At 34.0% G+C, this 15,479-nt stretch overlaps 1 protein-coding gene across 2 annotated transcripts in view; it reads left to right on the forward strand.

The window, feature by feature from the left end:
- The window catches only part of LOC145662522 (aminopeptidase N-like), a 154,247-nt gene that overhangs the window by 123,242 nt on the left and 15,526 nt on the right, over positions 1-15,479 (forward strand). For both annotated transcript variants that reach the window (XM_081728181.1, XM_081728182.1), the window contains exons 12-13: positions 3,641-3,802; positions 9,413-9,556. In XM_081728181.1, coding sequence (XP_081584307.1) covers positions 3,641-3,802; positions 9,413-9,556 — 306 coding nt within the window. The remainder of the gene's footprint in view (positions 1-3,640; positions 3,803-9,412; positions 9,557-15,479) is intronic.

Raw genomic sequence — 15,479 nt, forward strand, 5'->3', positions numbered from 1 at the left:
TGCTTGGAAACAGATTGCAAATTAAAATTTACTTTTGTACATATTCATTTTTCAAAGAAAGGAAAAAAGCAGGTAAGGATGCAATAGAATTTAACCAACAGGAAATACATTACAGTAACCATAAAATTTGTTTTCCTCTCATCTCAAAGACGTACGAAATGTTGGGTCCTGGGTGCCAGGACTCCCCCACGAAATTCCACTTTTTAAACAGTCTAATTTTAGGGATGATTTTACAAATTTTACTATATCCTCATATTGAATTTGGACCCCCTCGAAATAAATTTGTGCGTAATTCTGAGCTCAAATATAATATCTAAAACGTATAGTTCTTTATCTAAAATATAATATACAATATATATAATGGTGTGTTGTTGTTTGTGTGTTGAATATAAAAGAAAAGCAATTTCAGAAAATTGTTCGAGTGTGTACATCTTTTTGATTGGTTTTAATGCATTTGTTCACAATCCAAGATTCTAATAGGGTCAAGGAGTTGAATGGACTCCAGGACTCGTGATTTTCAGGCAATAACCACAAGTAGAAATTTATTATGGGTAAAAGCCACAACGGGGAAACAGCTCGACGGGCAAAAAACCACGCAACGCAACGAACATTTGTCAATTCTCTGTCTTTAAATCTGATAAATAACAAACATTTCGAGAAATCAGGGAGATATATAGTTTATAGTATAGACAAAAGTTCTGAAAGAGTTTCGATTGGAACTTCTCAGAATCAAGAGAGAGAATGGGGATGTGCAATGCGCACGTTTTCTTAATTAAGTATTCTGCAGAAAATGCAAGCATTTCTTATTTCAAGTATCAAACTTGTGATGTTATACAAATCTGCAAATTCTGTAGCAATCGTCTATTCTCGCTTTCTGAACGGTACATTTTAGGGAAGCAGTGCTAGACTGTCGCTTCACAGGGAACTTTGTCCTCCAACAGAAGACAAAAGGGTTAAGGCCGAGGCTATCATGTGGCCATTTGTTATACAGGGCTGGATTTAAGGGGGGTTCACCGGAGCATATGCACCTCCTTCACTGTAAATAAACACTATCTAAAATGAGAATCTAGCAGTGAAAAAGCCACGTTTTCCGAAACTTTCTACTGTCATGTGTCCGTTTGAGGTTTAAAAGAAAGCTTAGTTTTGCAAAAGCAATAGTTTAAGTCGATTTTCTGAAGGTTGAAGGAAAAGGTTTCACTGAACAAAGTAATATTCCTCATTCACATCACAGATAGCCTAAAGGGATAGCCTAAAGGCATTTAAAAACTTATAAATTGAAATCAAATGGAGTGATAGTTATTGATGCACCCCCTTCAAGAAATCCTGGGTCCGTTCCTCTCTCTCTCTCTTGACATACATATGTGCAGGAGCAGAATCCTGCTTAATATTAACACATTTTCATGAATAGTACGTGGGCATGCTGAAAAGTAATGCGTCATGGAAACGGTTAAAATTATCAATATAAAACAAACATATATACATTACTAGAACTTCTATTATAAAGTGCAATAATTATTTTTCCACACTACAGACATTTCATAGTCTCACGTGTCTCAGCTATATTTTTTTTCCTAAAGAAGAAACATGATTAATGAAAGTGAATGGTTGTGAAAATAAAATTTTTGTGTTCTCCGAAGGATATAATACCACTTCTATAAAATTCATCTTAACGACGGAACAACAACATAACTTCCTGCTTCGCTGCATCATCAGAATCAAAATAAAGTTCTTCAGGTGCTCCTTAAGTATAGGAGAAATACTATATTCGGATGGAGTCAGATCTGGACTGTATGCCTCAAGACATATGAAAGGCAATGAAACTTTTTAGTTCTCATTGCCTCAATGCTAATATCGTGCTAGATGAGAGATTCTATTTCTTAACAAAATTGTCTAACCCATCTTGTCAGTAGTGTGAGAGTGTTACGTACAGTACTAATCAGAAGGAATGGTTGTGCTCTTAGGCAGAAATTCCATACTATACCATAAACGTTCCAGAAGACTCTTATGTAACTTTTTCTGCGATGCACAGTCCCAAAATTTCTGGCGATGCACAGCTCAGTTTTTGCTGCACCCACCATAGACAAAAATTCCGATATCCCATATCTGCAACATGATCGGCACTCGTATTCATGATATATAATATTTCATATATTTTTAGTTCAACATTCCACTATTTTGTACCGAGGCTAAGGTAGATGATGAAAATGATGATAAGGAACGAAATAGTAAAATTAAGGAAGTGCGAGCAAAAAGGGGAACTTTAAGAAAACCTAAGCACACAGTATTTGTTCAACCATACTTCATAGGAAGCTACTGTGCGATACGCCGGTTATCTACAGTCAGTTCATCAATATGATTGCGATCTCATTTATCCGTTGAATTGCGTGGCATTCTAGTTTGTTGTTTTTCAACCAAAACAATTTTCGCTACCGTGTGGTTTGCAGTACGACCACGAACAGTCCAACGTTTCTCATACTGACGTCTATACAATCCTCCTTGTAAAAAATCGTCACTCCCCGATCACGCTTCTTCAGCCGCTCTGACATAGTGTTGTTACTGGTTGCCAAAGTTCTTTCCATAGCTCCTGGACCTTAACAATGACAGTTTCAAATCTACAACATATGAAGAGAAAGGTCTTGGTAATATTATGGAATGGTTTCCTTATTCAATAGGCCTACATATTAATTATTTGCTGAGCAAAACAACATATTTCCATTAAAAATTAAATACGTCTGATAGTTTCACCAACTAACTCTTTGACTTCATCAGGCACTATCGTGTCATGATATTCAAGTATTTCTTGACATCCAAGAAAGCAAATTGGAGATATTACTTTCTCCTTAGCCTCGTACAATTGCACTATCAACATACATCAGAGTAAAAACACGGCACATTATTTTTAAGGGAGAGATAGCACAATAAATTCCGTCCATATTAGGTATATTAGGAGACCCCATACATGGTATATTGGCTTCAAATATAATTTTAATTCTCTTTACAAGAAAACCCCGAAAATATACTTATCTTCTTGTATCAATATATTTTATTGTATTTTGAAGGAATAGAAGTATCTATAGTCAACTTTCTAAAGTTATCGTTATGTTACAGACTGTATTTTATAAACTAGTAGTGGTTCCTGGGGAAGATACTTCTTATAGCAATAAAATTGAAACTTTTACCGATATACTTCCTCAATAGAAGTCACTGGAGCTAATAATAGCATAATAGTGATAACATATTATAATATTTAAATTAGTGATAATAATAATTAGTGATAATAATAAACGATATGAAAATCAAGTAAAAGAGATTTTTAAAAAAACTTTTATTATCTCTTTAACTTGATTTTCACATCCTTTATTGTTAGAATTCAACAAAGCTACGAGTAAGATGTTGAAGTGTTTAAAGTACCTAAAAGTAAATATTATTCCGTATCATATTTAATAATATAAACAAATATGAAGCAGCCTAATTAACATATTTCCTTAACATCGTGTTTCGACTCTAGGACAAAAAAGAAATAGAGAAACTTAAGAAAAGCAGTATTGAAAGAATCGTAATGAAGATCTTTGAATGCTAATTTAAGGGTAGAATATATTGACTAATAATTAATTTCCTTTTGCATTTTGCCCTTGTAAAGGGATGAGCATTTTGAGGATAGTTGCATCATCACAACGTTGGGAACTCGTGAGCAATATGAAGTTTTATTCGAAAAGTGGAGAAGCTGGCCGAGATTACCAAACAGTTTGTATTTTCTGGAACAATTGGCTGGGTGCCAAAAAGATGTTTGGAAAATACAAAGGTTAGTTCCATACACTATAGTAATGTTTTCTTTGAGCATTGTTTACTTTTCCTTTTGTTATTGTAGGTAATGTTTAAAATCCTTAGTAATTATGGTGAATCTGTGACATTATATTTTGACAGAGAATAATGGACACTTGAAAGAGTACTACGTAAATTTGTATTATAATGTAACTCTGTAATATGATATCTAGAGACAAAGTGTTAGCTAAAAATGAATATTTTTAACGTTAGTGATATAATGAAAGAGAACGTGCTGAAGTTCATTTAGCTTGTCTTTGCTTCAATTTCGTCCTGTATTGCCTAAATTGCTGCTTAAATGCTGAATATTGCATATTACTTCCATTTTTCTTCATAATTAGTACTCTATTAGGTTCTATAACAAATTTGTAGCATGCCAAAAATCAAAAATTCACCCAGATACGTAGAAGGAATATCACTGCAAGATATGTGGACGAGTTATGGCGACTAATAAGGACTGAGACAAAACAAAAGTGCCATTTACTGGTTCAGAGAAATAATGGCCCTTCCTAACTGGACTCAGTTTGATTAAAGCTTAATTTTTACTAGACTTTACAAAAATTCAAATAGACATATATTAGGACAAAAATAAAAGATGTTTGTTGAGCCTTATGAGCTCCTTGAGCTTCTACGCATTAACAAGGCATGACTACAAGATGCCGAATCTCTAGAGAACTTACAATCACATTTCGTTTGGAATGAACCCTTTACTACTGACTACCTCGATTGAATAAATGCTCAAAGGGTAAAAGTCACCAGCTAAACCTGATACACATGTTCTTGTGAATTATAAATATACCTGGTTACACCCATAACAGAAAGACTGTTTAAGATTATTTAAAAAAAAAAAATGTGTTGAATAATCACTAGTTAACAAAGGTTTTGTTACATAAAAGGAAATACCTGTTCTTAAAGGAACTTTTTGCGCTGAATTCGAATATGCACTCGGTTTTTCTCCATCACGTACGATTTTCCCGTAACAGAGGGATTTTCGGGAAAATCCCTCAAAAATTTCCCTTTTCGTTTTTTTTACACCCCAAGATCTTGTCCCCTTGCATATACTAACATAGAAATTATACCTAAGTATACTTTGATTCATATTTAACAAACCATCCAAGTTTCGTAATAATCACTTTATTTTTTCTAGAGAAATAAATATGTTTGTATGTATACTGTGTGTACTGTTTATTGCACCTTATAGTAATGCTTTCAGATCTCTTAAGTTGAGGTAAAACGTTTTGCTTTATTACCACAAACACATATAAAATATAATACAATATAATTTACAAGTGTGACAATTTACAATAAACAATAATACAAATGTACCAAAAGGTCATGAAAAGACAATCAAAACTATCACAATATATGAAACTTCCATTGGGTTACAAAAACGTACACTACTTCCTTCTTTTGTAAGAATTGTTGCATTCTCTAACAAGACCCCAACAATAGTCCCCCATCATTGAAGGATCCCATCGTCCCTGGTACCTTTTCTCCATTGCCATTATATCTTGGTGGAATCTTTCCCCCTGTTGGTCGCTGAGAGCACCTAGGTTAGCAGGAAAGAAGCTGAGGTGGGAGTGCAAAAAGTGGATTTTTAAAGACATCCTACAACCCAACTCTTTGTATTTCTGTATCATGTCCTGTACGATTTCTGTGTAACTCTCAGCTTTGTTATTGCCCAGAAAGTTGCGCGCAACACACTTAAATGCTGCCCAGGCAGCTAGCTCAGCACTGTTTAACTTGCTGTCAAAGCTATCATCAAGCATTAATTTCCTAATTTGGGGACCAATAAACACTCCCGCTGAAATCTTAGCATCACTCAGGTTAGGGAACTTATCTCGCAAATACTTGAAACCTTCACCAGATGTGTCCATGGCTTTGACAAAGTTTTTCATAAGTCCTAACTTGATATGAAGTGGCGGTAGTAATATCTTATTAGGATCTACCAAAGGAGCGTATTTGACGTTGCATTCTCCAGGTACGTAATTCACTCTAGGTTCCCATTCCTTCACTTCATAATGTTTGTCATCAGCTCGGCTATCCCATAAACATAAAAAACATTGGTACTTCGTGTAACCGCACTGCAGTCCTAATAAAATATAAACTACCTTGAGATCACAACATATTTGCCAACAATGGTCCTTGTAATTTATAAGATTTAGCAAAGTTGACATGGTGTCACAGGATTCCTTAATCTTCACTGAGTGCGCAAGTGGTATAGAAGGTTTTTTATTTCCATTATGTAAAAGGACAGCTTTAACGCTGACCTTTGACGCGTCGATAAATAACCTCCATTCTTCTGGAACGTAAGGAATTCCTAGCTCCGCCATGAACCCATTTATATCCGTACATACGCACACATTATCTTGCATTGAGAAATAGCTTGAAAATTGAACATGCCTTTTCCTGTACACTGATATGTTCGTTTCTGCATCCAATAAGTTCCACTGCTGGAGCCTTGATCCCAGAAGTTCCGCCTCTTGTTTTGTCAGGTGCAAATCACGGACTAGGTCATTAAGTTCACATTGCCGGATGAAATGTGGCTCGCGAACACAGTCAGAGATCAACGTTGGATCCTTGGATGTACAATGAGTCTGTATTCCATTCTTTCTTTCTTTTGCATTCTGTTACATTTGATAACAAATATTGATAACCATTTCATGAACAAAACGAAAAAACTTGGAGAATTGTATATATATGTATTAAGATATACATATACTGTACGTTTAAAAAAAATATACGTTGGAAGTACATTCTATTTTTATACACGTTTCTAATTTACAGAGAGCAATACAAATGTGTTGTTGACTATTGTAAATATTCATTTTTATGTCTGTGTTTGTAGTAATAAAGCTAATCGTTTTTACCCCAACTCAGGAGATCTGAAAGAATTACTATCAGGTGCAATAAACAGTGCACACAGTATACATACAAATATATTTATTTCTCTAGAAAGAACAAAGCGATTTTTACGAAACTTTTAGGGTTTATTAAATATAAATCAAGGTATACTTAGGTATAATTTCTATGTTACTATATGTAAGGGGACAGGAGCTAGGGGAATAAGATATCTGAAAAAGGGAAATTTTTGAGGGAATTTCCCGAAAATCCCTCTGTTACGGGAAAACTGTACGTGATGGAGAGAAACCGAGTGCATATTCGAATTCAGAGCAAAAAGTTCCTTTAAGATTAGGTGATTTTTCTCATGTAACAAACAAAAAGTTTAAATTTGTTAACTAGTGAATCGAAGACAATTTATCAATTGAGACTTTTAAGAAAATCTTGTTATCATGTGCAACTGCAATTAATGATTCCTTGTGATTTATTGCTAAAATACATTAAATTAAAATATATTTAATAGTGTATTTACTCATAGGAAATTTTCAACAATTTCTTTCTATTAACTGTTGTGTGTAAGGTGGTGTAACATTTAGACTGTGTGTGTAGGGAAGTACTGATAAACGGAAAGAGCCATGTTCTCCTCTACAAACAACGATGAGGAATGAATCTAGATTAATTGAAAACTATTCATAAATTAATTTCAGTGTTTGTACATTATGCAATATTTATTCATAATCATTCTTCATCATTTCTCTTAAATTTTAGTATCCATTTTCGGATAAAAATCACCTATTTTTCGTGGGTTTATTGTCTAAATATCCTGTCTCTGATTATATGTACGCAATCTGTACACACGAGATATTGTAAATTCTGCTGAATAATTGTATGTTTGATTGCAATGCAAGTGAAGAAATTGTAAATACATTAAAGAAAGCTTTTTCTAATTGCCATATTGCAAGTATTATTCTGTTCGTTACAAATGAGCTTGAAATTTTGTTGGAGAAAATCTAAACATGCAGCATGTGTACAAATATGTTGGAATTTCAATCTTAATTACGTGTCACTAGTATAATTGTTAAAGGAGAGCCATAAGTAACAGTTTCAGCTGATAGCAGAGATGATTACTTTTTACATCGTACTAAATATTCTGCATAAATTCAAATATATCAATAAGACAGGAAACATATGCATTGTTTCAATAGCAGCTTGTAGATTGATATATTATTCCACAGTATTACTCGATATAATTGTAAAGAACGAGATCTCATTCACCGATTAACACTGACATTCTTCTTTTCATCACCATCCTGTCCCTTTTCTGGACACCGTCCGTGTCGAGCATTGGGTCAGAACGTCTCATCTCGTGCTTTCTCTCCACATTTGTACCCATAACACATATTCTGTGTTTCCGGTCCTTTATTACATGTCTTTTTCCCCTTTCTACAAGCAGCATTTCTTTTACCTCTCCCCTTGGTGTTCCCTCTTTTCTGGTTTCTTACTCTTTCCTTTCTATCCTTTGCTCTTCCATTCTCTTCACATGATTAAACTATCTTATTCTTTCCATCTGAATCAGCTCGCATATGTTATGCCAACCACCTTCTCTCTTACTGTATTTTGATTCTATCCCTTCTTTTTGTCTTCTATTTCTCTCAGAAACTTCATTTCCGCTGCCTGTATTCTGCTTTCCACTCTTCTCGTCGTTTTCCAAGTATCAAGTTTATGTTGAAATACTCTGCAGGTGGACCTCTTGGAGTATATTGGATTGTGTGCGATTGAAATGTCTAAAAGATTTGTTACTTTCAAAAGAAAAACAAAATAACGAAGAAAGAACGGAAGAAACAAAAGTCTACAATATTTGGTTAGTCAAAGTACATTCCGACTGCAAAAATGCATTTTTAACGTCACTCAGCCAAAGATTGGATTAAATAATGGAAAAAGCTTGCAATCTGCGATCGTGCTTCTAATAAACTTGTTATTAAAAGGGAACAAGTGGATTCGGCAAGAAAAATTCTTCTTTCATTGAATATAACAAAAAGTTATTTTGATGATGCAGTGAGTGCAATAAAAGGCTAATCCAGAGTTACCAGATTCTGAAAGCCAAAATGCAGATACACTTTAATCTGTCTAATTCATTATATAAACATTAATGTTCGATACAATATTGATTATTTTTATCTTTTGTTTTCAAGCTCACTTTGCCTAGATATTGAAAAATATACCTAGATATTGAAATGTGAAAATTAATGTAACATGAGTACCTAAATATAATGTTGACTTTGCCTATTTATATTTCTCAGCAAATCTGATCTTTTATGGCAATTCCTTCTTTGAGTACAAATCCCCAAACATTTCTTTACATATGAAATATCTGAAATTCTCTGTCAATAAATTCGAGCTTAGAAAATGCGGATAAATCAAGTAATTTTGGACAATGTATGTAGAATGAAAGTTTATTCTCAAAATGAAGACATGTCCACATTAATGTTGACATATGGTAGCCCTGGACTAATCAATATAAGCAAATTTCATACGTGACGTTCTGATTAGCAAATTCATTTCGATTATATCCAGAAATTCATTTTAAACTAGCTAAAAATAATCCTTATAGACTCAATTAATTTAAAGAGCTTTTCAATTGTGGTTGTTTTATGGAACCTGTATTCTTTCATTGAACTTCATATACCGTACTGTATTTACTTTCTCTGAATAAACTGAATTGCATACAATAATACATATATCTTTTCAGATTATTAAACTACACACTTGAAGAAAATCCCATCTTTACTGACAGTGACATGGAATCAATTATTTCTATGATGACCACTAATTCTTATGGCTGGAATAACCTTTTAAGATACTTCATCGATTACTTTGATATATACAAAGAAAGGTAATGCAGTGTTTTAATACATATCCTTTTTCGTTTTATCTAGTTGTATTTTTAACCGTAATAATACTTTAAAAATACTAGAAATCAAATAAACATTACTTGCCAAGTATCAAACAAGATTATAATAATTAGTCTTTAATGATTGAATATATGAAGAAGAGTAATGCATATAAAGTATTTATTATTTAAACGTTCCGGCTACAAAGCAAAAGGCCCGGTGTCTTTCAGGGAAAACGAACATAAAATACAAAATAATACAAAACAATAAATTTTCTGTGCCTCCTAAACTAAATGACTGCATCAAATACACCGAAGGTTTCTTCCTTTATGACACGACACTAACCAAAAGACTCCATAAACAAAAGCGCCTAGTTGGCCGGGACATTAAAATTTCACAGTCTGACTATGTGAATCGTTCCTGCTACGTTCATACTGAAAACTGCCCGAATATGAAAGTTACTCCTAAATAAATAACGCCGTTATCAACGTTTCAAATGTCCCGGCCAACTTGGGCGGGACATAAACTTTTGAAATTCCATAATCGGATTACGTGAATCGTTCCTGCTGAAAACTGCTTGAATTTGAACATTACTGCTAGGTAAATAACGCCATTGTTAACGTTCCAAATGTCGCGGTCATTTTGACGTGGAGTTGGCCGGAACATCATCTTAAAATTTTTAAAATTTCATAATCTGAATACGTGAATCTTTTCTGCTACGTTTCTGCTGAAAACGTCCCGAGGATGAAAGTTACTGGTAATTAAATAACGCCGTTTTAACGTTTCAAATGTCCCGGCTAACTTGACGTTATTTTCGGCAGGACACTCAAAACGTTAATAACGGCGTTATTTACCTAGCAGTATTGTTGAAATTTAGGCAGTTTTCAGCAGGAACGTAACAGAAATGATTCACTTAGTCAGATTATGAAATTTTAAAATGTTAAGATTATATCCCGGAAAAATCCACGTCAAGTTGGCCGGGACATTCGAAAAGTTGATAACGACATTATTTATTTAGCGCTAACGTACATGTTTGGACAGTTTTCAGCAGAAACCATTCACGTACTCAGATTACGAAATTTATAAATTTTAAGATTACGTCCCGCCAACTTGAAGTCAAGTTGGTCGGGAACTTTAAAACATTAATATCGACGTTATTTATTTAGCAGTAACTTGCATGTTCGGGGATTCTCTGCAGGAATGCAGCATGAACGATTCGCGTAGTCAGATTATGAATTTTCAAGATTATGTCCCGGCCAACTTGATGTGGAGTTGTCCAGGACATTTGAAACTTTAATAACTGCATTATTTATTTAGCAATAACGTTCATGTTTGGGCTGTTTTCAACAGAAACGTAGCACAAACGTAAAGAATATATATAAAATAAGAATATATATATATAAGGTGGCCCATTTTAATCTTTCCACGGAAATATCTCAAAAACAGTTGAACATAAATGAACTGAACAGAAACTCAAGTAGAAAATACCATGGGGCAAATCGAATGGTGATGTCGCGGTTCCCCCCAGGGCCGCTCTTCAAGGGAGCCAGGGGACCAACCTTAAAATTTTAAATGGAAACATGGGGCAAGTGACACCTGTTTGATACATCTTTAGAAACTAAAAAGCGATGTGGCAAAAGATTGTTTATATTTGTCACCGTATTCAAAATGGCCATCAAGATATGTTATCTGTATCAGATAAACTTCCAGTACCACTAATATGAAAACGGTTGATCATAAATGAACCAAACAAAAACCCAAATAGGAAAGTCATGGGGCAAATCCAATGATGTTGTCGCGGGGCCCCCAGGGCCGCGTTTCAAGGGATCACAGGTCCAACTTAGAAATTTTAAACGAAAATATGGGTCAAGTGATACCTCGTTCGATAGATCGTCATACACTAAACAGCGTTGTGGCAAAAGACTGTTCGTTGGGTCACCGTTTTCAAAATGGCCGCCAAGACGTGGCGCCTTTATCAGATAAAACGTCCAGTACCACTAATATGAAAACGGTTGGAGATGAATGAAAAGGATAAAACTCGTATACGAAACCACAAAGGGCATTTATCATTCCACGCCTCGAGAATAATCCAACGGAGATAAAGATTATTAAAGTATAAGTGACATAATGCTAAAGAGGAAATCTAATTCTTAGAAAATTATCTTTCCGATCCGCCTCCGTAAGTGGATGAAGCGGGAATGAATGGAAAAAGCTCAAATGAGAATCCCACTTTTACTTGCCATAGCTATGGTTTGTCTGAAACACTTCTCCAAAATATAATTGCGTGCCCGAATTTTTCAGAATCTTTTAAAAGTCCCTTAAAATTTTAAGGTTGGCAACAATGCATTATGAATGAGAGGAGGGGAAGGAATGAAAAAAGAAACAAGACTTATGAACACAGCTCACAGTTTGCCGTTTGAAATTCTCAGTTCCTCTTTTGTTACTTCTAGTAATGATACTTCTAGTGCAAAACAGAACCTCAGCATTAATGCAGCAAACTTTTTTCTTTTCTTTAAAGGAAACACACACACACTTTTCTTGGCGATAAAGAAAGATCGTCATAAAAACAATGATAGTTAAGAGCCTGCCTTACTAAAAATAATACAAAATTTACCATTTTTTTTGTTGCTTGTTTATTCATCAGTGAAAGGAGATAATGAAATGCAAGATACCACAATCATAGATAATGCTATTCTACAACAGAAAATATGAACCTGAAGAATGTTCAGTGTTACCATCCATAGAAATTACATTGTTTCCAGAAAAACAATTTCCCTAAAATCTAAGTTAAGGCAGCGAGTAGAGGAACAAACTCAACTGCATTTGGTTACGTATCATATTGTTTTGGTTTCCTGTGAACTACTTTTTAAATAATAGTTGTATTTAGTTTGTAATAAACAAAATAGTTTTAACATACAGTTATTAAAACTAAATAATAATGTCAATTAAAAAATAGTTCAGAAGAAACCAAAACAACATGATACGTAATCAAATGCAGTTGAGGTCGTTCCTCTACTCGCTGCATTAACTTAGATTTTAGGGAAATTGTTTTTCTGGCAACACTGTAATTTCTATCGATGGCAACACTGAGCATTATTCAGATTTATATTTTCTGTTGTAGAATAGAATATCTATGATTGTGGTATCTTGCATTTCATTATCTCCTTTCACTGATGAATAAACAAGCAACAAAAAAAATGGTAAATTTTGTATTATTTTTGGTAAGGCAGGCTCTTAAGGAGTTCGTTCTCTATAAATGCAACTGAAGGAATGTTCTCTAGTTTTTGTGATGGTCATGCGTATTAAGTAGTTTATTTCTTGTGTTGATGCAATACTTTTTAACTTGGTTCGAATCCCACTCGATGCATTTATATTTTTTTTTATTTTGTAATTTTTCAGTCATTCTTGCCATGCATTTCTATAGTATATGTATTACACAGAGATGATGGACAAATTTCTAATTTAACCAAAAACAAAGTGTACAGGTGTAGAACCTTTCCTATATATCCCAATGTGAGTCCCCCTTAGCAAATAACTTCTTGCATCGATCCATAAAATTTTCATAAACCTATAAATAAATTCGGAGATCTAGTGCTCAGGAAATCAGTATCAGATCTAATACCTCCTTCATCACTACCAGAGTGCAATTCAAATAATAATAATAATAATAATAATAATAATAATAATAATAATAATAATAATAATAATAATAATAATAATAATAATAATTATTATTATTATTATTATTATTATTATTATTATTATTATTATTATTATAAATAAAAATAGGAAAAAAGGTTTAAGGGTACCGGTACTTAATTTGGTGAGACATTTTATTTCTTCCCAGTATGGATTTTATTGTTGTCTTGGTTTATCAGAACTATTTTAGATAGGTTTTCACGACGATCTTGCGCCATTTTGTTACTATTGTTCAATATGGACACCTATAATTAATATACTCTTGCTTGCTTTGTTCAGTAACCTACTTAAACTAAGAATCCAATTTCTTATTTAGATCGTTTTTTCCTCTATCTGCACAAGTATTATAATCACAAATCATTCATTCAATTTTCTACTATAAACTTATTAACATTGACTTACTTCGAATCATTAATCTAACACCATATATCTGGCATCTTCATTATAATATTGTCTAAAACAATCTATATCTTCATTATCAATGTCCGTACGACGTATGTTTCTAACTAGCTTATTTATATCATCAACGTCTTATTATTTCTAGTGCCGCAGACTAACTACCAGATAACGAGCAATCAACACTGCCTATGCAGGTATTTGTCACACATACCGGTAGAATATACATGCTGTGTACGTAAGGTTAGTTAGTCTTTGGTTGTCAAGTGATATCAGTTGCTGTGAAGATAAACAAGATGAAACGAAGATACAGTATATGTCGTAAGGACGAAGAATAGAAAGATTATATGAATTAGTAAGATTCAAGAGAGACTGTTGTCAAAGGATTTAAGAACAAGAATACGATTAATTGGAAGAATAAAGAATTCAGTTTTCTATAAGGGTGAACATATGATTTTGATTTGTTTTGCAGTACGATTACGGATAGTTTAAGATAAGTATAATTGCAAGCTAACTAACCCACTAAATCCCTTAGAAAGTAGCACCTATTATTTTATAAAGTAATAGGTCTCAAATTTTTTTCACCTAAAAGTCATAATAGCTCTCAATAGTATCACCGCTTGCTAGAGTCTATCTCACAAGAATACATTCACATACATTCACTTTTATAAGACATTGGCCATCACCTTACTTCGAATACTCTCACTTAGTATTTTACAAGAGGAGGAGATGAGGTGTTTTCTCTACTGGTTTTATCTCAGGTTCAAAGTAGTGGATGTAAGCCATACATTGAATTACGATATATATATATATATATATATATATATATATATATATATATATATATATATATATATATATATAACAGGTTGTATCCTCTTTTTAAAGACAAATGATGAGTTCAAAAGTGAGATATCTTTCACATTTTCCTATAGAAAAGCTTGTCTGAAGAGAAATCAAAATGAGTTGAGGCCATAGTGGGACACTATTTAGTATATCTTAGATCCTGCGCAGGGCCATATTTCAACTTCAAGGGGAAACGTACATCTAGAAAAAACACTGAACTCGCTGCCAAGTGTGTTCAGCACTCAGATTTGGGAACCTGTCTCGTCAATATTTTCCTCATACTCTGCCTCATTTGTATCTTCAAGGCTTCATCAGAGGATGTTGTAACTTCTGATACAAAAAGCCTATGATTTCTATACCACACCAAAGGTTTTGAGTTTACAATACTGTCATGGGTAACATCAATGTATTCTGGGTCAGTATTGTTGAAGGTGCACTGCAGCGAAGTTCATTAACAATGAATCTTTGACCTTTTAGAAATCTGCAACGCAAATTCTCACAGTAGTATTAGAAGTTGCTGGTTCCTCAACAATTGACACATATCTAGTTGCATTTTTGAGGTGATATCCTTCTAGTAGATGTACCCAATAAAAGCTCGGTAATGTGCACCACAGAGCCGGTTAGGTTGCAATGAGCTATCCGCTCTGTTCAACTCGGCTCAGATGAACAAGACTCTCGAGTCGGCTCGGTTGAGGCGCGCCATCGGCTCGGTGGACATGATAGATGAGCTCGGCTCTATGATGAGCAAGTCGCGAGCCGACCAATTTAAACCAATTGCACAATTACAGTCGGCACGTTTCACTCAACGCATTCAATGGACCAAGTTTTGTCACTAGAGGGTAGATCGGTTGTCGCTTTTATGGAAGTGACTGTATGTCCGGCTTAGTGAGTCTTCTTGTATCTGATCTCTCCTTAAATAAAATCTTGGTTCGACTGTGAAGAGGATTGTTACAAAACAAAGTTTTTGTAAAGTCAGGTGTAAAT

This window comes from Thermobia domestica, chromosome 10 (assembly GCF_964235325.1).
Source record: "Thermobia domestica chromosome 10, izTheDome1.hap1.1, whole genome shotgun sequence".
In the NCBI taxonomy this organism is placed as follows: domain Eukaryota; kingdom Metazoa; phylum Arthropoda; class Insecta; order Zygentoma; family Lepismatidae; genus Thermobia; species Thermobia domestica.